The sequence below is a fragment of the Parus major genome, chromosome 6, assembly GCF_001522545.3.
Source record: "Parus major isolate Abel chromosome 6, Parus_major1.1, whole genome shotgun sequence".
Classification (NCBI taxonomy): Eukaryota; Metazoa; Chordata; class Aves; order Passeriformes; family Paridae; genus Parus; species Parus major.
The window spans coordinates 27845471-27873457 of record NC_031775.1 but is presented as its reverse complement, the minus strand read 5'-3'; the positions used below and the strand labels follow the sequence as shown (position 1 = coordinate 27873457).

The following is a 27987-nucleotide window of genomic DNA, read 5'->3' as shown; positions in this document are numbered from 1 at the left end:
GTTACTCATTACTCAAAATATCCAAAACAACTGCTAAGTTTTTATTTGGGAGTGGGGGGAAAGGTGGCCCAGAGATTCCAAACATGAGGGTGACTGTGTGGATTTTAATTAATCATCTTCTTCTGGTGGAGCAGGAGTGGAGCAATAGCAGGGGAGTCACTGCACTGCACTGATCTGCTCAGCAAATCATGGGAGGATGCTGCTCCCTAAGACCCAGCAGAAACCTGGCTCCAGCTGCAGCAGAGGAATGTGATCCATTCATCTCTCCTTGGGTCTCCTCCTCATACTCATGTTGCAGATTAATGCAAACTCCTCCTTAGTTTTGATGTGCTCAAAAATACAGAACAAAGCCATGAAGAAAGCCTTTCAGTGCTTTAAAAAAAAAAAGTGAGTTGCTAAGTTTGAATTATATACTTGTGAGTTCAAGAAATACGCTGTTGATCAGCTGGCAAAAAGATGAACACATCCTGTAATAATTTAGAATTCTTGCATTGGTATTTCAGTCCCAAATTTGATCAGATTAACAATTTGATGTTGACAAAAAGACTTCAGTGGAGTAGAATAACAGCTCTTGGGGCAAAGTTCCAAGTGTGCAAATCACAGTAAAATCTGAGCCTAATGTAAACAGCCACTGATCTGCACAATTATTACTTGGTGAAGAATTCATCCCAGGATGGAACCTTGGTGTCTGAAGGAGCTCTGAGAAGTGCTTCCCCCACACTGGTAAAGCACTGCAGGTGAATCATGGGGTTGGGGGGTCATTCCTTTTTCTTTTCTCACTTTATTACAATAGATCATGAACTTCTGTCAGATAACTTTATTTTGATGTGTTCTGAATGCATAATTATTGACAGAGCAATACTTGAAGTTTGATCCACTATATTTTTCATATTTTTTGACCATAGTATATATGCTTTACAAAACTATATGTAAACATAGTATTTATGCTGTAGTACATAAAACATCTGCAATTACATGAGAGAAGGCACATAAAGATTTTTCATTTTACAAATGAAATGATACACCATGGCTGAGAAGGACATTGGGATTGTTTTTTAAAATGCTTTGTTTTCCAAGTCTTGTTTTTTCTAGGTGCAGGCAGGGGCTGCCTAATACAATACTTCACCTGTATTGGACTGTGTCCCCAAATGTTGAGTGGCAACAAACTGGCTTTGCTTCCATTTGTTTAAGCAAAGAGTATATTTAAACTCATTTAACAAAATAAATGTACATTGAATTTTTAGATGTATCTATAAATGCATGTAAAAGAGTCAGTTGAACTGTTCCACTTTGCAGCTCGCTTTCAGTACAGGCTGTGACTAAATATTGTAATACTGCAGCTTTTCTGAACCACTCACTGTAGATGCAGCTAAAATAAAGTTGAAATATGGTGAAAGATGCAAAAGAGAAATATAAAAAGTATCCTGATACTGTTACATTCCCGGCTAAGGGAAAGGAACAGTGCATGTTCATACAGACTTGTTTACCTGCTGGGAGTTTGGGGGGCTTCATATTGCACAACTGCTTGATTAAAATTTTGTTAAATACCAATAATAGCAATACACTCATCTGTTTAGCAACCATGTTTTCCTCAACATTGCTGGTTCAAGGAGAACTCACTATTTAAACTGGCAGAGAAGTTGTGCCTCTTATTTAGTTTTTTAGATATATTATGACCTGAAGTTGATGAAAAAAGTGATAGTGCTGTCCGTACTCCGAGTTCCAACTCGATGCACTGAAAAGGATGCAAACTGGATAGGTTTTCTTTGAGGGTTGCTTTTTTAAGTTTCCAATTAAATAAGAAAGACTCGAGTTTGACAGTAACCTATAACTCCAAATAAAGTATGAAATACTGTCAAGGAGGTGATTTTAAAAACCAAATAGTTAAAATTCACATTTTATACAGATTTTTACTACACATTTAATAAAAAATAGAGTCTAATATTCAATTAAATTAAATACACAAAGAGTAACACTGTACAAATGGTCTATAAAAGCTCTTTCCCCCCTGTAAGGCGGTTTGCAGTCTGCTTTATAGTCACGGGCAATAAATAATATACCTTTGGTTTTTTTTGACCATTTCACTATTAAATTTACAGTACAACTAAAACCTATTTCTGGATGAGATGTTTCACATGAACCACAGCATTTTGTACACCTAAATATATTATATGGCTTTTCTGTTATTCATCACTTTCATATTCCTCCTCTTCTTCACCTATGGGGTAGGATTGGATGTTGTTCTGGGTGTACATTTTTGTTTTCACGGGACAGTTGTGGTCCATGAGTATTGCCTGGAAGAGAACAGAGAGTGAGTATTTCTGCTTCACATCCAGCTGAGGCTGGGGCAGTTCCACCACAGCCAACATGCTGCATGTACCACTCAGGGATTCACCTCTCCTCCCCTGAGGCTGAGCCCAGACTGATTTTAGTTAGGGGAAATCGAGTCCACAGGTCTGTGTGAGGGGGGATTTTGGTGCTAAAGGCATCTGGAAAACTTCTATTTCCAGTAACTCAGCCCAGGTATTATTGAAATACCTCTACCTGCTCCCCAGATACAGTAGTTTACCCACCCCATAATTAATTTCCATCCATTAAAACCTGGACAAATAGCCAAGAGGAGTCCTACTGCTTCCAACCAATTCTCTTTTCCTGCTTTTGCCCCCCTTTTCCATGGAGATCCAGAACAGCATAACTGAGGATAATGCCAAGAGTGGTGGTCTTGACACCCATGGCAGGCTAAAAGTGGTAATCATAAAATACTACATTTTCTGGGTTGAAATTTCCCAAGGAGTTCCAAGTCCCAAGCTGTTCCGAGGAACAGCTGTGTAGTGTCCTTCATGCTGACTGTAATTAAATATAGGGGTTAATAACTACACAAAGACCACAATTTTGGGACCCTCCTTTTGACTCTCCTCCAACCTGAAAGAATTGGCACATCATTTTAGGGCCATGAGCCACTTTGGGAACAGGAGCTATTTTACATTTCAAGGTATATTAGAGGTGGCAGATGCTGGAAGGTGTTGGAGCCATGGGGAGAGTTCCTGTCCCTTCAGGGGCTGTGATGTTACAAGTGAAACTGTGGGGGCCATGGAAGTTCGTGATAAATTTCATATTGCCAGCAAACAACAGTTTATTTTATTTTTTCCTTTCTGTTCCTCAGCCTTATTTAATGTAAGAAAACCAAAGCAAACTAAACCAAGTGCAGTCAGCAAAGGTCATGGCAAGGGATTAACTGGGATCTCTGGGATTCTGCAGTCCAAATAGGAGAACAGAAGGTCTCTGGCCTCACACGCACCATCATTTCAGCAAGATTCAATTTTCCACCTTGTGCCAGTACAAAGTGAGCAGCACAAGCAGCAGGTGCTGTCCTTACCTTGCAGAGATGTTCCACTGCAGAATAAGACCACGACCATGCAAAATTAGTTTCTTTTCACCCAAATAAGCAACCAGCAACTACATTTTGGGCCCAGATCAGCCTTTTTCAGGAAGAGCAAGGATGGAGTGCTGTGTGGGCTAAACTTCCAGGTGGTGACACTGTTCTTACACACCCCACAGTGGCTGGGGACCTCTGAGTGCTCTGGAGCATTAAGTCTTTGGCAAATTTATATTAAAAGAGAAGCCCTGTGGCACAGATTGGACAAGAGAAGCCACTAGTTTGTAGGGATTGGTGAACTGTATGAAGGAAGGAGAAAGAGGAAAAAAAGATGATTGAAAATAGACTCTAGAGGACCATGGGAAAAAGCAGGTTGAGGCACACCAAGGAATAATTTGGTCAATTGGCCAAGAGAGTTCTGGCTCTTCAAGGAAAAGAGAAGTGAGTTCTGTGCCGACTCCACCACAACGTATGCTGCTGCAGAGGAATGTCCGCAGGACCCTGTCCCATAAAAATCAAATCTGTGACTTTGTAACATCTATCTAATAAAGGGTTTGCCTTTATACATCTTGGACATAAAAAGAAGGGGAAGTTCATTTCAAAGTTAATCCCTGAGGGTGAAACACACTGTGCTGCTCCTGTTTTGAGGAAGTTAGAGGCAAAGATGCAAATGTAATAATTTGTTTCACTAAACCCACCCTCCCCCCCAAAAAAATAAATTAAAAAGCAAAAAACAAAACAAAAGCAAGTTACACTTACCATTTTCTCCTCTTTGGCAGGTGGACTTCGAAGGAAAAAGCACAGGGGAGCAAAGAGGATATCCACAATTCCTATAATTGTCATGAGCCATGGGAATCCAATGGCCTTGGCAATGGCACCACCAGCAGAGGGACCTTGTACAGATAAAAAAACCTTTTCTGGAGATTGCTCAGAAACAAAGTTTGCAGCAGTCACTTTAATCAACAGTCATTTTGTATACAAACCCCCCATCTTACAAATGGACTTGAGGAATGTAAAGACATGTTTGTGATTATATCATAGAACTTTCCTGGCTCCATACCCCACATTCCTTGAGGAGATTGGAGATGTTCCTAAGGGCATCTGTGTCATGCTCTCAAGGAGGCAGGGGGTCAGTGGGGAGTTATTCCCTTCACAGACCCTTGGAACACAGCTGTGGTGTTAGCTCTAAATGTTCCAAGGCCTCTTTCCTCGGAATATCCCATTTTTTGTGTTCAGACACCTTCAAGCCTCTTACAGCTCATGAAGTGAGCACAACATTGCTGCAGAGGAGAGGAACAGAAGCCAGATACAATTCCCCCTGCTCTGATTTCTTGCAGAAAATAAGAATCTCTTCCCATAAAATCTGCAAGTACCCCTGGCAATCACACCTGGCATTGTAGCAGATTCCCCTTTTCTTAACTCTGCTCTCCAGGCAGGGAAGGGCTGGACTTACCTATGGCAAAACCCATGCAGAAGGCAACGTCGGCTATGGCGTACACGCTGCCATAGACTGACACGTGGCGCAGATCCACCAGGTAGCCCATGATTGGCATCATGGAGGAGTCCACCATCCCTGCAAAACACATCCCAGGAAAATGCTGCTTTTTCTTCCCCTTCTTTTAACGTCTTGGTGAACTACGTGCTGAGAAGGGATGTGAAAGCAGCGAAAAGGATGCTTATTCACAACTAAGGGAAAGATTTGTGGGAAAAAAAGTCTGTATTGGTTTTGCTTTTTATGGTCTTTGCTGTGTCTGGGGCCAGGTGTGGGCATGTGTACATGTGTCAAAGGAGACATGTGAGCTTAGGGTGTGTCCACACTTCCCACCAACCATCTGTGCAAAGCTCCCACCTCACATCACCTGCCAAGTCATTAGGGGAAAGTTACCTGGTGGGAACTTACCCTGACTGAAGGCCTGAGAGACAGCACTAGCCCCAAGTCAAACAAAACTATTGATGGTGTTTTTATCATGTCTTTTGGTACACACCCTCATTCCTGGCAAGAAACAGCACAGACAGCTCACGAAACAGCTGAGGTACTTGGGATCTGAATTTGTGCCTGTAGCTTCTTTCCCCACTGCACATCCCTCGTGTGAAGATGCCCCAGAACATTTGCTGAGCAGCCAAACACTGAAAAGCAAAAGATCTCCACTGCAGCCTGCCTGCACGGCCCAGAAAGTTCACACATGTTCCTTGAAGAGTACATGTGCGTGAGCTTGGGAATTCCTCTTCATGCACAAAAAATTTAAGCCTTTTTTTATTATTATTTTTCCTGTGGAAATGTCTATATAAATCCTTTTTCCAGTACAGGAAGAACTATGGATTTGGGGCACTGGACAGGCTTGGGAGCCCAGCTGGTCTAAAGCAGCCTAGTTCAAACTCCCTGTCCCTTAATCCTTGCTCTGCCTGCCAGTTTGGGCCACAGCTCAGGTTTCACCTCTGTTAGGCCAGAATGGCAACAAAACTGATTTTCTTTGTAATTTCATACCAAACCATTTTTACAGAAACAACAGATTGTAAGAACTCATTGCAAATTTTCTTACCTATGGCAAATCCAACCCCAAACGTTGGTGCTATGAGCCCATAAATGTTTTTAGCGAACGGTACCTATAAAGGAAATTTCAGGCAGTTAATTACGTCATGCTGCATGTGCTAATGAGGCTAGTTTCTTTTTCTGAGATGAATTCTCCAAGTAGTTATGGCCCACTTTGTACAGATCTGAGAGTTTGATCCTTGTTCTGAGCTGTCATTTCTGACAACTGTGCCATTAAACCACTGACACACTTACTATTATAAACTGCTGAGTGACGCCTCAACAGAGGAGCACGCTCCTCTCAGAGTCGTCAGTCCTAAAAATAATTGAAGCACTGAAATTGGAAAGCACTCAAAACTCTGATCTGGAATCTATTAACCACACATTGTTTAATAGTGTGTGATAAATGTTGCATGGGAAAAGCGCGTATTTGAAGATGAGCACACAAACGTTCACGTGATTTAAAAGATGCATGATTGTCTACTTACACATAAAATACTTATTCCCACGATTAGCATCCCGAGCAAAGCACAAAGCCACCTATCAAAGAAGAGACATCACTCAGAGATGGGTGATAATGAGATATTAGAGCTGATCCTGGATGTTCCAAAGCCACGTCTGAAGCGCTGAGTTAAACAGCGAAAGTAGCAATGTGTTCAAAAAAAAAGCAATTTTGCTCCTATAGAACAAGCTTTAATAATTTCCACTATCAGTTAACTGCCCTGGGAAACACTGGAAATGATACACAAGGAAACTGGAAGATGATTAGTATTTTAAATTAAGCATACCTTCCAATTTTGTGTGCAAGTATCCCAAAAAGATTCGTCCCAATGAGATAAGAGATGCTGGCTGGAAGAAAAGCAACGCCTGAAAAATATGAATGAGATGTTTTATCAGCAAGGATTTTAGTGAAGTGTTAGAAGAAACTAATAAATCCCAGATGCTGCAATTTTGATCTGGACACATCTAATAGAACCCAAAGAATCAAATATCCGGTTTGTTGCAGCCTTCCCATGAAATCTAAGGACATCATCTGTGAAATGCAGGAGCAACGTGATGCCTTTGAAAAGAGTTTTTTCAGCATTAGATACAAGAACTGTCTGGGAGAGGGGACAGAACAACAAAGAGCAACAGGTTTATATCTGCCTACAAGAAGCTTTGGCATGGGTGAAGAAGAGAACTCTCCTGCAGTTGCAGGGCCTCTGGAGCATATGCTGAGCACATGCAGCCAGCCCAGGGTGCTCTGGGCTCCCTGCAGGAGGGACAGCAGGGCTGCTGTGGCTTTTTGCAAGTGACAGTCCCCCTCTAAGCCTGGGCATGCCCCAAATCTTCCTGTTACAGGCATGTCTGTAGTGCCATGATGTAGCCCTTGGTCAAGCAGAGACTGAAGTCAAGCATGTATCCATAATGTAGGGGTAGAAAAAACCTTTAAAATTGTACCAAAGCTATTAAGTCAACATATTTTTAGTATTTTTTTTTTAAACACATATTTGTTTAAATAAAATAAACTTTTAAAAACTGTAATAGTTTGCAGATGAGGACACCTGAGTAAATTCTGTGTCTCTCATTTCCCACCTCCACTTGGAAGAGCACACTGTTGGCACCAGCAGTGTGTTTCTATCCCTGAAGTTGCCACAGCAGAGGCTGTATCTGGAGTAGATGCTGTTGTCTGGTGACATCTCTGGTTTAAAAGCCAGTTATTACAGTCTGTAAAGGAGGATTCATCCTCTCCTTACACACAAGTCCCAGGACAGGACCCAGCCAGAGATTTAGAAAGCAGCCTTGGCATCAGGGTACACAATCCAACCACTTCCTTCATGTGTATCTGCTCCTCATCTTTCTCCAGGGCAGCAAAGGTTTTCTCATTTCCTGCCTATCCATCTTCCTTCCCATCTCTCTGATACATTCATAAGAAAAAAATCCAGAGGTAATTGTTAGCACAGCAATATCCTGTGATTAAAAACCTTGTGGGTTACAGTGGTGGCGCTGGGGAAAGGTTTAATTTTAGCTTGTGTAACCACAGCTACTTCAGTAGTGCTTGGAGCTATCTGGTTATACCAAACAGTCTCACAAAGCAGACCTTGACAGCTGTAAAAGTGAAATAATACTGCAAAGGCTTGTTAAAGAAGACTTGCACAGGTTGGTCTGTAAACTGTGCTGTACTGAGGCAGAACAATAGTTTTCTAAATAGACTTTATGCATAGCAATATTCATTGGTCAAATCAAGGTTCTTTAGACCTCCTTCAGATCAGGCTTCAAACAGCTGGATTTCCAATTGCATAAGATAACAATTTGCTTAAAACACTGAAGTTCAATTTACAATTTAAGAGGCTTAAAAATTTTAATTAATGCTGTCAAATCAGACAAAGTGAAATGGAGTCAATTACTTGTACCATTAAGGGGTTAAATTAGTCTTAATTTAAAATTGTGTTTTAAATTAACCTCTGTTCAATTAAGAGTTTTATAAATCTCATTTCCATTGCACCAGTAGTATGAAACTGTGAGGGAAGTAGATAGGCAGTATTTATTTTCTTTTTTGAGGTTCAAAATACCCAAGTCTGCATGTTCATTCTGCTGTATTACAGGCTAGCAGTTATTGCCAGGTTCAGCAGTACATGAACAGCTGCATCTGTGGCCACTCTAGTTATCAATTCCTTTAATTAGAATTTGTACTTTCTCTAGGGTGTAGGGACACCTACATTAACACAGATCAGGGATATCAGCTGAACATCATTTTCCAGAAGGATTTTTCTTTTTCTTTCATACTATACACAGATATTAAAAAATAGCTCCATGAACACTTCATGAAATCAATCAGAGACAGGTGAAGGCTGGGGATCCCCCACTTAAGAAGATTCACATCAACCTCACACATGGTTTGTCACTCACTAGAATTTAATTCACTTTCTGGTGGTTTTTTCCTGCTCTTGTTCAGCTCAAAGAAGAAGTAACTGCCCCAGATTTCCTCTGGATGCCAGTGGACACATGGGGCACGTTCCATGTTCACCTATGGCCTTGGTTTCCCAAGGCTGTGTCCCTGTTAAAAGTCATAACGAGGTCCAAGGTGGGGCTCCCGCTGCTTTCTGTTGACAGGGGTGATTAAGCAACCACTAAAGGATGCCAAATATTTCAATTCCAAGGGAAAGTGCTCCTCATGTCCTCGTGGCCACATCTTAAGCACAATTCCATCCTTCTTCCACATCACCAGGAGTGGCCTGAAGGAGGGGGTGCTGCCATGAACATGCCTGGCTCCTGCTGCAGATCTCTGTGCCTGCCTGCTCAGGGCAATTCAAACTAGGAACTGAGGAGGGATTCCCTACAGGGAAAATCCAGACAACTGGTTTTGCTCTGCAAGGCTGGCTCTGTAGCTCAACAGGCACCTTGCAGCTGCCCTGACCAGCATTCACAGCCAAAGCAGTGCTGGGATTCCCAGTGGAGCTGCATCAACCCCAGTCCTGAGGCTGCCTGAAACTATTTTTCCTTGAAATGTGACTGCAGCCCATTACAGGAGCCTCTATTGCAATAACATCACCCCACTGTATTTTTCTTACATACCAGTGTTTGTAACTCCGCTGGTTTAACACTGACACTTTACAGATTATAAAAAAGAAACCAACCAAACAAATTACATCCCCAAAGCAAATAATCTTTAACAGGACCAGAACTCAGGGAATCAATAGACAAAATATAGAGATGCAAACAATATACTGTACTTTACCAAGCTGCCATTTTTTTGAGCACATGGTCTCCATCATCCAGATGGGTAAAGCTGGTTCAAGCATAGCAATAGCCATGTTTGCAAAACAGATTGATCCTTAAAGAAAGAAAGGGAGGGGAAAAAAATAGTAGCAATTATTTCTTTAGATTATCAACACAACACCATGCAAAAATGGATGCTTTTGCATAAAATCTTGCACTTCTTACAGCCCTATTTGTCATGTGTCAGAAGGTGATTAACATTAAATAGAACACAGTGTAATATCCCTGAGTGCTAACTTTTTATATGTTTCTATTATCCTAGAAATTCTACAATAAAGGTTAAGCTATTTCATAATGTGAAAGTTCGCAGTGAGCTTGATGACATTTGGAAAGTTCATGAGGTTTGTTGTACAAATGATTAGCTAAAACTACAATCACTTGGTCTTTACCTGGTCTCCTGGGGCAATACCAGAGCCCTGTTGTGTAAGAGGCTCAGGCTCTGACCCTCTGTCATCTGAGAGATCATGCCTACATCACATGACAGGATGGGGAGGTCTTGATCCTAAAAATACCAAGATACAGCAACAGGGAGGTCTGTTCCCCACAAATGGGAATTTTCTCTCAAGATTACAAGTCAGCCAGCCTGTGCAGCAAACACGGCTTTGAGCTTGCACAGCCCTATGGATTTCAAATGCTTACCAATCTCTTTTGAATCCCTGCACCTTTAATAACTCAACACAAAGGATATCAAGTGGTGGAAGTGCTGATTCAGTCTTGCCTGCCAGCTCAGCTCTGCCCCACACCACTGCCTGCAGTGCCAGGCTCCAGTGGGTTTGTGTCGTGTTCATCTCTCCTCAGCAGTGCACTTCAGCTTTAGTGGAGGGATTATGAAACCCCACGGTATTTCTTTGCATTCAAGAGGCCTTTCACGCTTACTCAAAAGACCCTCAGGCACTCAAAGCTTAATGCAGGGCAACAGGACATGTCCCCTCTGCTAATCCCTTACAAAATGGCTTTTGGAAGTCACTGCTGGAAGTGACAACCTCAAGTTGTGTTCCCATCTTTCTTCCTAATACTTACAGCCACTGAATTTCAGGAAAATATTCTGGACTCTTCCAGTCATTTACTATAAATTTTTTTTGTCCTTTTTTTTTTCTTTTTTTTTTTTTTAAAAAAAAAATAAGCTGAATATTTCAGAGGTCAGAGAAACATTATTTCTCTCACAAGGAGTTCCTCATCATAAGGTTCAAAACCAAATGAGCACTGATGTCATTCTTTGCTCAAACCTGTCAGAATACATTAGACTGAGTATCCACAGTTCCTAAAATGAACTTGCTGGCTAGCTGGCTCACTCCCCTCCCTGGGCAAGGAGCAACAGTTCAGCACTGCTTTACCCTAAAGACAAAAGCCAACCTCTCCACTCTGCTGCAAGCTCCCAGAGAGGGTCTGGAAGGAGCCCCAGTTAAAAACCTTGGGGCTCTTCCAGGCCAAAATCAGCCATGCTCAAACAGCTTCCTTGATGCTGGACAAAACATTTCAGGCTGCACAAAGTGGAAGCAGGACCATTCTAACTGAGACAGCTTAAATAGCAAAGGATTTATTCTATTCTGAGCAAACCCCACAAAGGAAGGAGAAACAGGCTAGCTTGCACACAGTTGTGGCACCTACTTCTCTTTAGGCCAGGAAGCATCTCCAGAGCTTACCAAAGTACTCAGGGTGATAAAGGTACTTCAGATCTGTAGAATGTGCCCCAAGAGAAAAGTGAGAGCCTGAGCTGGTACTCTGCAATCTTGGGGCAAAGTCCAAGAGCCTGCTGCCTCAGCAAAGCTTCCTCAAAAGAAGATAAATTATTTCTTTCCCCAGTCTTGCACGAAGCCAACCTTTCTTTAAAGTGCCATGTGTTGAGAGCATGAATCCTACATCTTTTCTTCCTTGAATTAGATTAAATGTCCTGTGCTGGCCAGAAGGTGTGAAACTGCAGCCTTCCAGCTGAATCTCATCTCCACAGCCAAGAACCCCCTCAGCTTTTGGCAGCCACAGACACCACTGGCATTTTCCTGTGAAAGAGCTTGGACCCAGTGAAAAGCTGTCCCACACCTTCTCAAGGACCTGTGTGTTCACAATACCTGTCTCAGCTCTGGTTTTTGAATCTGATGGTTTAAATTAACTTGTCAGTCCATGCAACTTTGTCAGGCAGTAACACTGATTTTCCTGGAATCCCTGTCAGTGAGGTTTGGATTCAAGAATGTCACTGGTTTCACTCCCTGAGCTTCCTCCAGAGTGACAAAACATATCAGTGACATTTCTCCTGCCTGGTCAATGGGTACTGATGGCACAGAACGTGTAGCATCACCTCTGACACTAACCAGAGCATTTGGCATTCAGCTCTGACAAAACCAAATTTGGTCTGCAAGGGAAATAAAGCAAGGAGAGAAGGCTGAGGTTAGAGAACATGAGCATCACCTGTGCTGTCAAAGCCCTGGGCAGCCTCTGTCCCTTAGGCAGAGTCCCCAGGTTCTCCCCCTAAGCCCATTGATAATCCATGGGAGGGACTTTCTCATACTTCATATGCTTTAACTGCTGTAAGAGAAGTTACTGAGTCAGCTGAATGGCAAATCTGATCTCTTATGACAAGTACTGTCTTTGCTATACTTTTCCCTCAAATACTCTTATTCAGTGGTTTTTTCATGCTTCAAGAAGTTCTCAAGCAAAAGGGTTTGTATAACTTGAGTCACAGCTCAACCAAGACACAGAGTTAAGGTTATGATAATTCCCTAAGATCAGCAAGAAACAGAAAACTTTCAGAAATGCCTGGGAGAATTGTTCTGTTAGACAAATAAGCTAGGATGAAGAAACAGTACTGTGAAAATATTTATCTGTTTCCAGGTATTTTATCAACATTAGAAAGGGCCAGGCTTAATTACAGACTTCAGAGTAAACATTCAACAATGTGCGATGCAAAAAGACAAACCTCTCTTGAGACAGAAAGGCTCATTAGAAAAATTATATATATATAATACCAAACACCACTCACCATTCCACCCAAACCTTTCCTGAAATACAATTCAGGCTCAAGAGACCAAACTCACTCCCTCTTCAAACAGAAACAAAGTTCAGTGTTATTCTCTGTGCCTGCCTGTGATGTGCTGGCAATCCCCCACTCTGAAAGCCTTGGCCAAGGCACTTGCCTCACAAGAAATTTCCTGGCCACATCTCATTGCCTCAGCAGGAACCTGCAAGTCATTAGTGGCCTCTCAGTTACTTCACATTTATTTCAAGTTTTCTGCCTTTTTTGCTTTTACTGGTACATTCACTCTGTATTACCAACACATTCTTAGATCTTCACATAAAGTAAACCAGCAAATGACAACACTGTTAGAGCAGCTCAGCCCAAAGCATGCCAAGGGACCAGGGATGGCATCAATGGCTGGTTTAAAGAAGGAAAAAAAAGGTCTGGTACCTGCTGCAATAATGATATATGGGTCCTTCAAAAGTGTCAGTAAAGGTGTCCCCTTCTGACTCTGCGAAACAAAAGCTTGGGATTAGGAAAGGCAAGGTGACACCCATTCCTGCAGTGTTTTACCTTAATACTCACTTCTGCCTGTGTTCTGGAGGGCTGCAGAACAAGTAACTGAACAGCTGTGAAAAGAAATCAGTGGTGTAACACTCCTCCATGAAGGGGGATGGCCAGCAGGAGAGGGATGTGCCTCAGGGTACCTACTGACCTCCATCGAACAGAGCCAGGGCTGCCAGCACCAGGAAAGGAGAGCTCTTCCCCACAAACTCGTACATGACACTCCCAAAAGGGGGGCCCACTGCCAAGGAAAGAAAAGGATACAGTTGTGAAGACTCTGACTCTGAACAAATCCCCTGTGAGTGCTTGGGCATTCTGCTACTGGCACACAGCAACCAAAAATCCAGCCTGAAAATCCCCACAAAGATTATTGATCATGGCAATAACATATTGTTCATTCCCCAAAACATTCTGCAATGTAAACAAACCCCAAAAATCTCAGAGATTACTGCTTGACACGTGTATCCACATAGGGAATGTCTGCTGTGGGACAAGCTGCTCACATGCACCATGAATCCTGTCTGGAGACTGCACAATACCATGACACCCAAGGAGATCCTTCTGCTGCTTTCAGAGGTCCCAAAATCATGCTTTGGGATGGTTTCTTTTGCCAGAAGAGCCTCCAACTCACTGACCTAATACTCCCATAGCCAGGCCTCCAAGTGCAATTCCCATTGCATTGCCTCTCTCTTCATCATCTGTATAGACAGTGGCAAGCAAGCCCATCCCTACAATGAAACAAAAATAAAATAAAGGGAGACAAAGAAAATAAAAAAGTACAGCACAAAATTAAGCATCTGTGTGCCACAGTTTATGGTCATCATTTGCCACACCTACTAAACATTATACAGAAATGACCGAGTATTTTTGTATATACATACACACACACACACAGATATATCTATATATATAGTCCTTCCCCACAGAACTAACTTCCAAGCAAAAATGGGCCTGGCAATGTCCATGGTCCCCAAGACCATGTTCTGTTGTGCAGTATTAGTCAGATAATTTAGTGATGCCCTTATTTGTTAGATCCTTTATTCATCTCTTTGTCACAGAGCTTTTAGATGATGCTTTCCAATGGGCAGAAACAAAGCTTTTGACAAGTATTCACCATCATTTATTTATACTTGGAGTGCACAAAGGTCTGGTGTCCACTTAGCTCCAACTGTGGACAGAGCTCTGGGCATGAGAAATTATGCAGAGCTGATTGCTTTGTAAATGAGTATTTCAAGTTCAGCATCAGAAAATTAAAGGATCCTTTTGACCTTTATCTTCACATGCCTTATTTCTGCTCTTGATTATGAACCTTCATTTCATAAAAGGAAACATGAAGCCTAATTTGCTTGTCTTTTTGTGGAGCACTCAGACACTGTAGACGTAACTGCTGCAGAAGAGTCCTTATAGAAATTAATAATTCTGTTTTCAAACCAAGATTTACATAGGACTCAGTAAATAAGGTCCACAGCTACACAGAGAAGGAAAACAATACATTGCATGGTTGATCACTCAGTAAATACCATCCATGATGCGCATCAAAAGAGCAGAGGTCCTGAGTGGATTACTGTGAAAAGAGTGGATGACATCAATTGTTTGCATGAACAGCTGGAGAGCTGTTAGAGCTGCGTTAGAATTCACCATGAATGTGGGATTTGGGGAAATAATCTGGAAGAAAAGAAGGAGTGGGCAATGCAAAGACAATAACACAAAGTTCTCCCTAGATAAGGATGATTGCACACACAAATGTAGGGCAGTAAATGACTGGCAGCAGTGGTACACAAAAAACTTCCTTTGCCTGTGAGATACAGGATGAGAATCTCACTGCTGGGGACCCTGTAAGGAGCCAGAGCTTCTTCCCAGGGCTGGGTCTGCTTCTGGAGCAGCACAGGGAGAAATCTGGGGGTGCCTGGAGACCATGCACAGAATGGCAACGAGGGTGAGCAAGGGCCCAGAATAACATGGGTGAGGGACAGCTGCAAGTCTTCCTACTTTAAAGCACAGAGGATAAAACTGTTGTGAGTGGTGATAACAGTCTTGCAATATGAAAGAGAGCCAGGAAGATAAAGAAAGGAAACTGTTCTTTGTGTTCTCTGAAGGATGGGAAGCAGAAATAAGTTCACATGGCAGTAAAGTCTTTAGATGAGACATCAGGAAAAAACCTTCCTGACCGTAAATGTACTTAAGCACCAAGCTGGATGCTGAGGGCAGTTCTGGAGGCTTCTGAGGTCGTGCCTGTCAAGTGTGCATGAGGAATGACAGATATTAAGTTGATCCTGCCTTCAGGAAGGGGTGGGCTAGATGGTCCTTGGCCTTTTCTGCTCTTTTGTCTACATTGGCTGAGAAAAAAAAAAGAAAGTATTGTGTTCACCCAAGAGCCCGTAGCTCAAGGTGTTCCCTTGCACAGGGACTGAGTTACAGCTGAGCAAGGATTTTGATTCTGGAATGTCTTCCCTTGGGAAAGAAACTTGACTTGAAACCTTAACAGGCATCAGTTCCTGACATTGCAGGAATTTTTTTCAAGATTGAAATACTCAGCATGAACAAAACATGTTTTCTCCAGCCTCAGCCTCAAGAATGGTGAAATAATTTGGGCTGAAAACCCATACTCTGTTTTACCTACTCATTTGAAAATGAGACACTTTTTCTGGAAATGTGGTACAGAAATACTGAGCCCAAGCTGACAGCCAGCATGGTAAACCCTAGAAAACAGTATTTTATAACAGAAATTTCTGTAGCAGACAGAGCTGCTGTTCTAACTGTAATAAGTACCAACATAAGTTCCCAGTGACCTTTAAAATGGCTAAAAATGAATTAAAAATGTTGAAGACACAGGTGCAGAAATCCCAGGGAGAGTGCAGTTCATTTAGTGCTCTACCTTACTGCAACCCAAATACCAAGGAAGTCTTAAAAGACATTTGCTTTTGAGCTACTTCATATAAAAGAGACAGGGAGAAAAAAATAAAATTGATTCAATTGAATATTTTTGTATTAATTACTGAATGTGCTGACAAAATTCAATTAAAAAAACTACTGAAAGTGATTTTCATTTTTCTCTATCATCTCTTCTCTTACCTGCCACAGAAGAACACGAGGAACCCACTCCTTGAAGGGACCTGGCAATAAATAGTAATGCATAGCTTCCAGAGAAGGCAAACACTGCAGGGGAAAAAAAAACAAAACAACAACAAAAAAACCAGGTAATTTTTAAAATTAGGTTAACTCTAACTAGGTTAAAAAGTTCAATTTCTTGAAACTATCACAAAAACTTTCTACAGTCCAGTCAAGTGTTTACAGTGACTTGTGCCACTTCCAATGCTAACTGCATTATTTTCTCTTATTGCATTTAGATGTGTCAGTGTTGAATTGCTCTCAGGTGTCTAAGCCTCCAGGTAACACCGAATGCAAGAGCCCAAGCAGTTTTAACTAATTACTCAGGATTTGATTACATCTGCTGTGGTTCAGCTGCACACAAGAGGAGTAATAAGAATTTTCTTTCCAGCCTCACCTCTCCACGCTGGTTCTTTTAAGGCTGCCCAGTCTGGAGCTGCAGGCACATGGGGAAGGCAGGATGTAACACCCACTCACCAGTAATTTCCCTCCAGTAATGAGTGGGTGGAGAGAGGTTTTCCCCTGCTGCTGCCAGATGTGTGGAACACAGCTGGCTGAAGGAGCAGGGAAGCCAGATCCCCCCACCCAAAACCTCAAGCAAGTTCCTTCTCCTCCCAATAGCAGGGAAACTGCAGCAGAGGATGTGCCACTCTCCTTTCCCCAAGAGATTTAACCCCAGGCTTCACCCTCAGCCACTCCCTGACTTTTGGGACAGAGCCCCTGGATGCTGCACTCAGCCTGGCTAAATTTCCCACCCACAACACTGAAAAATAGGAGTTTCTCAGAAATTCGACCACTTCTCTGTAGAGCCCACATTGTTGTCAGTGTCATTAAATCTAGAGTGAGTTCATAAAGGTTTTTTTTCAGCTCCCATCTGTTGGCCACCTAAGGAATTTTGCTGGGCAGGTTACAGCTGCAGGAAGGTGGTATCCACCAACTAATCATGGGATCCACGTCCACTCCTCCCACCTACCCTGTGAGATTGTGCCTCTTGGGGCTTTTCACCACGTTTTACAAAAATCCCTACTGTGTGGACACATAAAACTCAATAAAAATCAAGGAAAAAGGAATTTCAGCAGTTCTCTGCTCTGCCATGAATTAGCCTCACTACTCTTACCCACATCCCAACCAGAGTTTATCTAATGTGTTCCTAAAACACAGAGTTGTCAGTGGCTCTAAGACCAGGTCATCCTCTCTAGTACTTCAGTCCCCTTGATGATACAGTTTTAAGGTCTTAGAACCATGGAATGTTTTGGGTTAGAAGAGACCTTAAAGATCACCTGGCTCAATGGCAGGGACACTTTCCACTAGATGAGGTTGCTCCAAGCCCCATCCAACCTGGTCTTGAGCACTTCCAGGGATGGGGCATCCACATCTCCTCTGGGAAACCTCTCATTCTTTCTTTTATTTACAGTGGACATGGAAAACTCTTTGTCCCCTTCTTTTTTTTGTCATAGGCTCCAATACATCTTATATCTTCCTTCTGAGGCAAAAACGGCTCTTTCACCGATCCTCACAGGCTTCTAATGAGCCTTGATGTTCTCTGTACTCTGCCTGGGCCACAGCTTTAAATGTCAGGCCAAAACCAAACATAAAACAGCAGCTGAAGCCTTATCAATGCCATTAAAGCAGGCAAATTATTTCAGCTGACTTGCAGGCTGTGCTCCTGTTTGCACATCCCACAGCGATGTTTAGCAACGCTGTGATCCTGTTGACTCATCCTCTCCTCATGAGCCACTGCAGCCTCACAATCTTTCTGATAAACCCCCATGATATCTACTTGTTCAGGGCCTTGCAAGACAGCTCTCCCATGCCTGTCTAAAGTGCCTGAGCACTGCTCCAGGTCAGAAAAACCTGAAAGATTCAGCAAAGGAAGAGATCTGCTGAGGTGGGATGAAGAGTTGTGGTTCCCAAGAGAGCACTTGTTCAAAACTCATCAGTACCACCATCAACATGGAGCTGACTCCCTTAGATTTTCCTTGGAAATTAGTCCCCATACCTCAGCAAGAAGAATTCCTAGTGATAATTATTATGGACCACTTATTTAAAAGTTGTGCCTGGGCCAGACCAAATAAGATGTGGGCACTTACTGATTGTTGAAACAAACATGATGCAGAAGCCAGCAAACAGCGGAATCTGGTAGCCTATTCTGGAAAACAAAATGAATATTCACATTCCTGAGGTTTTGAGTTAGTTTTACACTAGTTTACACACCACACAAACCCGACCTGTAGTTTCTTGAACTATTTATTGTGGACCACATGGCCATATTTGTCCACATTAAAAATTTATTTTTATCTGACACAGCAGACTTTGTACCTGAAATCCCTGGAGGAAATCCTTCTCATGATTGTCCTGATTGCCCCATTCTTATCCTGCCTTAATTGCTCCAAATAAAACCCCTCTGGGCCTCCATGGGGTTGCCAAAGATACGCCAAGGGAAGGTTTCCCTGAGTGTGCTGAACTTTGAAATAGCCCAGTTGTGTTTCAATGCTCATCTGTTTCCATCCTCATGAGACAATGATTATAATGAGACATAGTCAAGCCAATGGCTTTTTTACTGGAAAAATTTGTCATCAGCTTTTCTGGGAGTTTTGCCTCAGGAGCACTGGAAGAGTCCCAAAGAGCCTGAGAATAATACTTTTGCTTTCCATGGGTTTAGGAGTAGAAATGGAGCTGATCAAAGCTTTCTTCATCAGCCCATTTCTTCATTAGGACTCTAAACAGACTGTAGAAATGCCTGGTTGCTGCAAGTATTTCCAAATTTTCAGGAAATAAAGAACTTCCTGGCTGGGAAACAAATACATTTTTTGAGCAGATAAAACTGAAAATTCAACAAAAAAAATTTAAAATCACAATATATTATTTTTCACACCATTAAAAATCTACTCTAGAGTCAAAACCCATGTAGCTCTGAAGACAGTGTGCATATTCTGTCCAGCACACTTTGCTCACAGCTTCATTTTTGTAGGATTGTGCATCTCAAATGTATTTGCCATTATTTAATGGCCAAATTCTTCAACAATGGATCATGCTTTTCAGAGGAGTACTTCCAAAGGATTTCAGTTTCCAGTGATTTGACAGTCTCGTGCATTTAAATGGGCAGTGTTGGTTAAAGCAGGTCAATCAAATAATGGAAGGGTCAAAAACGTCCCTTTTAATAGCAGTAGTCATGACACAGGCAAACCAAAATAATTATTCTGAGCTTTGATTTTGTATTAGTATTTTTATACAATCAAGGACCTTTGATAATGGAAAACTTCCTAAAGTGCAGAGCTCAATGTTCATTGTTTGTCTCATTCTTGTGAATGAAATAAATTGAGCTTTCACGTGGTGTTTTGCCTTAAATCATCACTGCGTTAAAATATGATAAATATGATAAAATCATGGTGCCCAGGTTCTTCTAGTTTAAATCTCTAAGTGGGTGTTTTAAATATCCAGCAGAGTCTGGTTGCTCATGTGCTGCTTACCTGAACTGGTGTCACCAAAGCAAATTAAATCCCTATCACAAACTTCCCCCGTGGCCTTAGGAAGGGGGAATAAGATACTAATTAGAGATAAAGATACTAAAATAAGAACTTTAATCTCTCAGCATCTTCATACATGATATATTAAAGAGCAATAATTTTTTTTGTCTGCTTTATTTAAAGTGAATGATTTTTCCTAAGCCAGCCCTTCCCTTGCTGTGTGTGTCATAAGTATTACACAATGGGATGCTGTTTCTAGGTACATGAGGAAATAAAAAATTGCTTCTTGCCAACTTCTTACCTGCCTCAGAGCTGAAGTGAGCACTTCCCAGTGGGCCCAGGTAGAACAGGCCACAGAGAGTTTGATCATAATTGCTTTGATTTTGAGTTTTTCAACTAAAGAAAGCACTGTACAGGAGTACAGACAAAATAAATAAAATAAAAAAAATATAAAAAATAAAAGCCCTGCAGGTTTGGATACTGCTGGTGGTGAGCATTACCAGATTTTTCTGGGGCATGAATGCAGAAGATGAATGTCCTTATGCCTTTTCCCACTGCAAAGTAAAGTAGGGTTGGGTCTGTCAAGGCCATCCCAGATGTATCTAGGATGGACACTGTGAGGGAGAATTCTGCTTTCAGTACAGAAATCCAGCATTCATAGACTTGACACAGGGCCTGTAAGACAGCAATTTGCTTCTGCTGCAAGTACATTGAAATAATACTGTTATTTGCATGAAATGCAATGAAATGCCATCCAAATTGGCCCCCACATTCCCATTTCCATCATTACATCAGAGACATGAGCTGTGAGATCTCCCATAAACATTCATGAGCAGTGCTATCACACTAAATAAAGGAGATTTCAGCTCTTCCAGTAGGCTTCCTACACTTGGGAACTTTGTGGTGGCTGAAGTTAGGAAGCATTTTGGAACTCACTTCTTCAGTGTAATACTGTTCAAGCATTGTTCTTATTTTTTGTAGTTGCAGATTTTATTCTTCCTTTTCCTTGGACAAACAGGGCCACAGCAAAGGTGGAAAGTGACACACAGCAGAGGGTGGGAGTTAAACAAATAATATCTGGAAGGATAATATTGCCCAGAGCATCCCCCACAATGTGGAGATGCACAATTCTGGAGTGCTGCCCCTGTATGGGATTGCTGAACCTCTAGAAGCCGTGGTTGGGCTTTCTCAGGAGACAATCCAGCTGACATTTACTTAGATATGCAGTTTGTCCTTTCCTGGGCAACCTCAACAAACCCTGCCTCTTGGCAAACCCAGCTCCTCCTGAAACAGCAGCACTAATTAGTTGGCAGCTGTGCTACCACAAATATCTAATCTGCAGCTGCATTCCCTGCTCTGGTCTGCTCCAGAGATGTTAGAGAGCACAGACTGGGAGGTTGTGCTGAACAAGTGCACTATACAACAGAAATAATCATAAGGAGAGGCACCACCTGCAACAGGCAATTCAGAGATTCTGTCCCTTGGTCCTGGGCCATTCATGTTCTTGCCATGTGTAGACAGTGAATATGACTTTTATCTCAGCCATGACATAGCACCCTCCATCACAATTACCTCTGCATTTTGTTCCTCTGCATGGATGCAGTACCAAAGGATATTACAGCCTGCCTTCTCTCTTATTTTTTCTTGTTACTATGGCCAAGTATATAATTTTCTGGGGTACTCCTTTCAAAACCCTCCAAGCAATTCTGAAGCAGAGTCCAGCACATCTCACCAAGGCTACTGGCAGCTAAAAGTGCTTATTACAAGTATTTCTGATCTCTGGAAAAGTCAGAGTCACTCCTTGAAGCATGGAAAAGAAAGGCTGCCACTGATGGAGAATGCCCAAATGAACTCCACCTCAGTCACTGTGGTTCCAGATTGTAGGGCTCTCAGGAAATTATTTATACCCATTAACAAGATTACTCTAGAATAAGACAACAGATTGTTGGTTCTGTGCATCAGCACAATAAAGGTTACATTGACCAGGTGAGCAGCTGTGGATTATTAGAGCCTAATTATCAATTACAGTGCTGCAAATCCACTGATTCCAACCCTGCTGTTACACAGCTCCACGGTACCCCCGTGAGCACCCCTTGCTAGCTCTGTCCTCACTGGCACTCTGGCTCTCTTCTTCACTGGCAGTGAAGACTGGGGAGGACTTATGCCAAGAATATGTTCTTCGAGGTTCTGAACCAAGGAACCATTTAATATTTGTGGAGTTAAAGAAGAATACATAGGGTCATAGGACCGGGGCATGTGGTCCCATGCTGGAGCACAGGGAAGGCAGAGGGACAGCGTGGCCTGCAGAACAGGTCACTTCAGTCTCCTGCCAGAGCCTGAAAGGAAAGCTCACATAGGAGCTGTACTGTAAATAGGTAGTTACAAATGTTATTTATTCCTCTGCTTCCTTCTTTTGTGTGTCTTGGGCACGAACACATTGTGGTCCCAGCTGCTCACTCGCTCTCTCATGGAAAGGAGTTCAAAGCTGTAGCCAGGATGGTGTCAAAATGAGGGTGACGATGAAAATAGCTATTAATTTTTTAATGTTTTTTGAGGCTGATATGAATAAGGACAAGGCTAAAACTACACATTTTTCCAGACTGATGAAAAGAAGAAGGCAAAGGCATTGATTGGCTCTGGTGGCTGAGGGGCTGGCATAGCTGGGCTCACAGCCTGGTGCACAGAGCTTGGTCAGAGTTTGAAAACAGCAGTGGAGTGAGTCAGAGAACCACAGAATGGTTTGGGGGAAAGGGAGCTTAGACCCCATCTCCTTCCAACCCCCTGCCGTGGGCAGGGACACCTTCCACTGGATCAGGTTGCTCAGAGCCCCATCCTTGGGCACTTCCAGGGATGGGGCAGCCACAGCTCCTCTGGGCTCCCATCCCAGTGCAGTTGGATAAAATATACCCAGTGAGGTATAAAGGGCAGCCTTCTGCCCACTCTCTTCACTGGACAGCTTTAGGCAGAGCTTTCACTCCCCCCCTGCCAGTGCATCCTACTCACAAAGAGCCCTGTGTCAAATGCTTTGTGCACAGTATCTTACAAATTTCACCAGCAGGAAAAACATAATGTGCTTCTGACCCACAAAATCTTATCAGCTCTGCCCTGAAACTGTGCCAGGGTAGGAAGTGTGTTGTTAACTTCCTATGGCAAAGCCATCACTGGTGTTTGCTCTGCTAGAACTTTGTTAGGGCATGGGAACTTGAATTGTTTCAGGAAATGCAAACCCGCTCTCTGAGCCAGGTGTGTCTGGTGTTGCGTGAAAAGAGCTGGGCTTTAAATCAGAAATGTTCTTTGCAGGACATACTCCTTGAATGAAATCAATTCTGAAATTTGCTTTTGAAAATCTACATCTTCAGTAATTTTAAAGGAAGGGAAAACAGGTCTCCAAAACTTTCAGAAAACCTAAAAAATAGTGATTATTTGCACAGACTCATATGAGTGCAACATCCTGTTGCTGGCTGTACAAACTTGAGCACTCAAAGCCAGTGCCTGGTGAAAACCAGCACTTGACTAAAATTCTACATCACTCTTGAACAGCTATTGGAAAATAAATATCACTGTACACAGTGTGCTACTCATTTGAAAAAGAAACTTACTGGGCATCTTAACCAACTGTCCACGCTGATCTTGAAACAAGAAAGCATTTCTCCTTAAGCTTTGATATTTTGCTGGAATTTTGTAGAAGCAATAAAGGCAAAAAGCTTAACAGTAACCAAACAGCTTATCAGTGGTAAGGATCTTTCTAACAATTACCCAGATATTTTCTGTTTGATTTATACAATCACAAATTTTAGCTGATCATATACATTGTTATTAGAAATTGTCAGTTTAAGAGGGGGAGGATCTACAATAGTTTCTAGAGTTAATTGAGAAATGTGTTAACTGATATTTCCCATTAAACATTTCTCAGAAGAAAGGCTGATACCAGTACCAAGATACAAATAATGCATGAAAGAAAACCAGTGAACCCTAAATCTAATTTAGGGCCACTTTTCCATTAAGGCACTCACTTCAGCTGTATGAGGGAAGAGTTTGTCATGTGGGATGATGGGATGACGTGCTCCTTGTTCTTCCTTCTCACACTCACTGGGCATGTGAGCAAACCTGGCCCTGCAGACACACACCCTGCCCCAGGCAAAAACCTGCGGGAAGTTTCCAGGGGGAAACTCAGCTCCCAGCACTAAAGCTCACACTGCTGTGCTGCCAGGAAAGGGAGATGCTACAAGAACACCTCCTGCCTCATTGCCAAACACAGGGATGCATCATGCACATCCCAGAGCTGTGACCACACACCTTTCTCCTGTTTTGGCAGGAAATGGTGGCACTAACACAAAAAGAGCAAATATCAACAGGGCAACAATTTAGGCAGTTTGGAAAATCTAGAAGCACATCCAAAGAACTATTATAAAAACATGATTTGTTGTTATGGGACTTTACCTACAGAGGAGCTATGATTTCCTGACTAAACAATACAGGTAAGAAAAATCCTTCTCAGCTGGCAGCAATATTTGTGCAAAAGTAATTTTGTGGTGGCATACTTATATCTGTGTAGGTGATATGTATTGGTGATAAGGGGAAATGAGACAGAAATGAAACTGTCTATTGTGTTTAGATCAGTTCCACAGATCAAACACAGGTTTTGAATACATAACACTGTGAGTCCAAATGGTGCTTAGCCCTCAGCTGGATACTTTTTATTAGACTGAAAGGAAACACTCAGACTATTTATATTTAGTTATAGTTATAGTTATAGTTATAGTTATAGTTATATATTTTTATATTTTTTTATATTTTATGTATATATACACTTTAAAACCAAAGCAAGGTAGTTGTGGCTTCAAAATCTGAAATATCTGGCATTGGAGCATGTTGGTTGTTTTAAGTATTGTCACCTCTGATGGACATTGACTGCTTAAACAAAAGTGTTCTACAAGTACAAATTTCTGCTGCGTATTATTTTCTGGAAGGAATAATTCTCTATGAAAACATCTTACATCAGAAATATGCAGATCAGTGACCTGACTAAATACAGTTTGGAGTTTCTTTCCTGCAGAGATTGAGGTCACAGTCTGTTTGAGAGAACTGAAGCTGCTTCTGCAGGGAGTGGTTACACAAAATACTAACAATGAAATCAACTTAATTATTAATGTCAAACATTTAAATGACATTATTTATACTTTTTAATCTTCATGTAAGCAACACAAGTACTTGGATTTGAAGAGGGGCTTTAAGTCATTGGTAACTGTTTTTATAAGCTTTACCCTGGTTCAAATAGGTTTTCTGTAAAGTCCCATTTACACGTATTTGGTTCAAGACATCATGAATTCCCATGAATTTAGAGGCAGCAATTAGAAGGCTGGGCAGAGTCATGTACCAATGGGAATGTGGGACCCACTGAACCTGGTGATGAACATGGCATCAGCAAACTTGGACATTTGTTCACTTTTCACAAATTTCCCACTGATTCTCACCTCAGACAACTCCAAACCATCACCCACCACATCACACCAAGAGCTGCTCCTCTCAGGGAGAGCAGGAAGGGATCTGAACCCTGCCTACAGTTCCAATATCATCTTTGTCTAACGTGGGTGCCACAGGAATACTGAAAATTCACAATCCTGGTGAATACTACACTGCAGAGTCTTTTGGCCTCCTGTAACTATAGGGGAGATATTTCAACACCATCTCAGCAAAGGTTTCTGTAAAAACCCAGGGTCCCAGAAGCTGGAGGAAAAGTGTGTGATACTGATGGCTGATGTGCAATACATTGGAAAGGGCGTGCTTAGAAGCGTTCACCAAAGGTACTTCACTAAAATATTCCTCCAGAAAAAGCAAGAAGGCAGTAAGACAGGGCCAAAAAGAGAATTAAGAATAATCTGTTTGAAACAGTAATCTGGGCTAAAACATCAGTGCGAAATCCTGAAAATACCTGTTTGTCAGAGGCCCTATGAAGGGGTTGGTCATCAGCTGCACTGTTGCTTTGGAAGCAAACAAGAGACCGACTCGGACGTTCTCATTCAGCAGCTCCTTGTCATCCTTGGGGCAGTCAGAGGGGGCAGGGGTCACACTCACAACCATCTGCTCTGTCGGGGTTGGCTGCAGCTCTCCGCGCTGGGTCTCGCCAGATTCGTTCCCAGTCACCATGGTGGAATTGTCGTAGTAGGAAAAGATGCTGTGAAAATTGTCCATCGTTGCTGGGGGTGGGTTAGGCTTAGTGGTCTGCATTTCTGTGGCATTTTTCTCGTGTTCGATGCTGTAAAGGTAACTGGGAATTATTGGCACTGGAAAAACAAATAGAATACATTGGCATCTTACTATCAGGTTATTTGTAGATGGGATCACCAAGTTGTCTTGCTTGCTTTGCCACTGATCAGGGAATGCAAGGCTTTCCTACAGAGCACATTCAGAAACACAGAACTGAAAAAGAAATTTGCTCATGGGAAAAAACACACCCATAACTCAGAAGTGCAGTTAAAAAGAATGTTAATTTACATTCTTCTTAATTTTTTGCCAGCTTTCATAAGATTTCCATAAGGTTTTCTATAAATACATCATTAAGCAAAATATCAGATGTATCAAAACCCAGGTCTGAAGCCTCTTTGTTGCATGTGGCTGCACAAGTCCTCTTATTGGGCTGCAAAAGCATGAATAATGAGAAGAGCACTGGAATAATTATTAAACCAAAATATAAAAAATACAATAAAAAAGATTTCTAAAATAAACCACAGAAATATTGATAAGTACCAGCCATAAGAAGGAAAAACGTTAACAGACCTATATCAAGGAACTTATATGTTGATATTTGCAAGTCTCATTATTTTAAAATTTACATTGAAAATCATCCAAAGAAACCATGCTTACATGTTTTAGGATCTTAGCTGAGATTTAATTGCATTAATATGTATCTCAGACATGAGGATTTCAGAGTTTGTAAAAACAGATGTCAGGTTCATTCATTTTAATAAAAGTGACAGAACCACCCCTTCCCATCTTGCATTTCATCCTGAAAAAGCCCAGCCCCTCAAGTCTGCAAACTGTAATAATTTATAGGGCTTCTAGCATACATATTACTAAACAAGTAATAAAATGATAATAATTTTATAAGGTGATGTGTTAACGAAAAAGAAATTCCAAAATCAACCTGCAAAAAAATATATATTTTCTAACTAAGGTTTACCTTATGGCATCAACTTTTAACCTGAAACCCCTTCAAGAAATTGAGAAGCTGAGTCTGCAGCATCACCTGGGAGCTGGCTCTGCACAGACCAAGCCACTTCCAGGAGAACCATGTGCATTCCTGTGTGTTTGTGTGCACATCCATGAGCCACTGGTTTCTCTGGACCATATTCTTTCAATTCATATAAATATTTGAATATGAGGAGTTCTAAGTCTACCAGTGAAAAATATTCAATTGTCTTATTTGAGTAGATTTCTGAATCTTGACACTGCGCCACTGAAGCCATTAAAAGTTGGATCTTAGACTTTGATCAAAACTTGTATTATTTTATTAAAGTAACTCATGGAAGTGCTTTTCTTAAAAGTGACTTAGATAAATTTCTTATTAACCTATCATTTTAAGACCAGTGTGGGGGAAACAGGAACTATCACAAGGAAACAGGCATCTCCAATGTTATCTAGCTGGTTGTTTCAGTTGCACGACCACAGGAGAAAAAATGATGATGAGCTAAAAATACTGTTATCTATCGTTCTATAAAGTATTAGTGGCGTTTAGCAGGAAAAAGAGAAAAAAAATAAGAAAAAAAAAAAGAAAAAGCGGGGGGGGAAGAGTTATTAAGGATCTTTTTATACCGTTTTTTATCTTGCAATTAACATGGAAATAAAGCAAGACTTTGATGTCCACGGCGGCGCGTTCGCGATGCCTGGAATAGAATTCACGGTTAAAACCAAAAATAAATGAAGCAGTGTTTGCAAACGCTGGGTTTGGGAGCATTAATCAGGCACTAGGGAGCACATCAGCCGCCGGACATCATTCCTGGCAGAGCCCGGGGGAGGGCAAGAAGCCCATTTCACCTACCGACCACGGTGAGCAGCATGTTGTCCAGCAGCAGCGCGATGAAGACGATGAGCAGGATGAGTTTGCGGGACTGGCGGCTCTCCCGCAGCCAGCGGAGCAGCCCCAGCTCGCCCCAAGCCATGCTCCGGCCCCCGGGGACACCGAGCCCGGCGGGGACACGGACACGGACACGGACACGGACACGGACACGGACAC

At 42.0% G+C, this 27987-nt stretch overlaps 1 protein-coding gene across 3 annotated transcripts; it reads right to left on the bottom strand.

The window, feature by feature from the left end:
- Window positions 1–20: 20 nt before the first annotated feature.
- SLC18A2 (solute carrier family 18 member A2) lies at window positions 21–27987 on the bottom strand. 3 transcript variants are annotated; one of them, XM_015633322.3, is made up of 15 exons: window positions 27793–27983; window positions 25687–26038; window positions 18378–18436; window positions 16252–16335; window positions 13815–13907; window positions 13331–13420; window positions 13201–13244; window positions 13066–13126; window positions 9625–9720; window positions 6695–6773; window positions 6395–6446; window positions 5917–5980; window positions 4830–4949; window positions 4136–4269; window positions 21–2294 (listed from the first exon to the last, which is right to left on the bottom strand). In XM_015633322.3, exons 1-15 carry the CDS (start codon window positions 27911–27913, stop codon window positions 2184–2186), a joined length of 1560 nt encoding a protein of 519 aa, XP_015488808.1. In that variant the 5' UTR covers window positions 27914–27983; the 3' UTR covers window positions 21–2183. The 3 variants fall into 3 exon arrangements, with proteins under 3 accessions (XP_015488808.1, XP_033371365.1, XP_015488809.1); XM_033515474.1 differs by lacking the exon at window positions 27793–27983 and adding an exon at window positions 26935–27548; XM_015633323.3 differs by lacking the exons at window positions 21–2294; window positions 4136–4269 and adding an exon at window positions 5362–5503 and having other exon boundaries at window positions 4868–4949; window positions 27793–27987.

Bases quoted from the DNA above. Each gene is read 5' to 3' on its own strand.
- SLC18A2 (XM_015633322.3), bottom strand. From the start codon at position 27,913: ATGGCTTGGGGCGAGCTGGGGCTGCTCCGCTGGCTGCGGGAGAGCCGC. The intron at 13,421-13,814 runs GTCAGTGAGTTG...TTTCCTTGGCAG, and splicing joins CCTGGCTATGGGAGTATTAG to TGGGCCCCCCTTTTGGGAGT. The intron at 2,295-4,135 runs GTAAGTGTAACT...GTTCTCTTCCAG, and splicing joins CTGCCAAAGAGGAGAAAATG to GCAATACTCATGGACCACAA.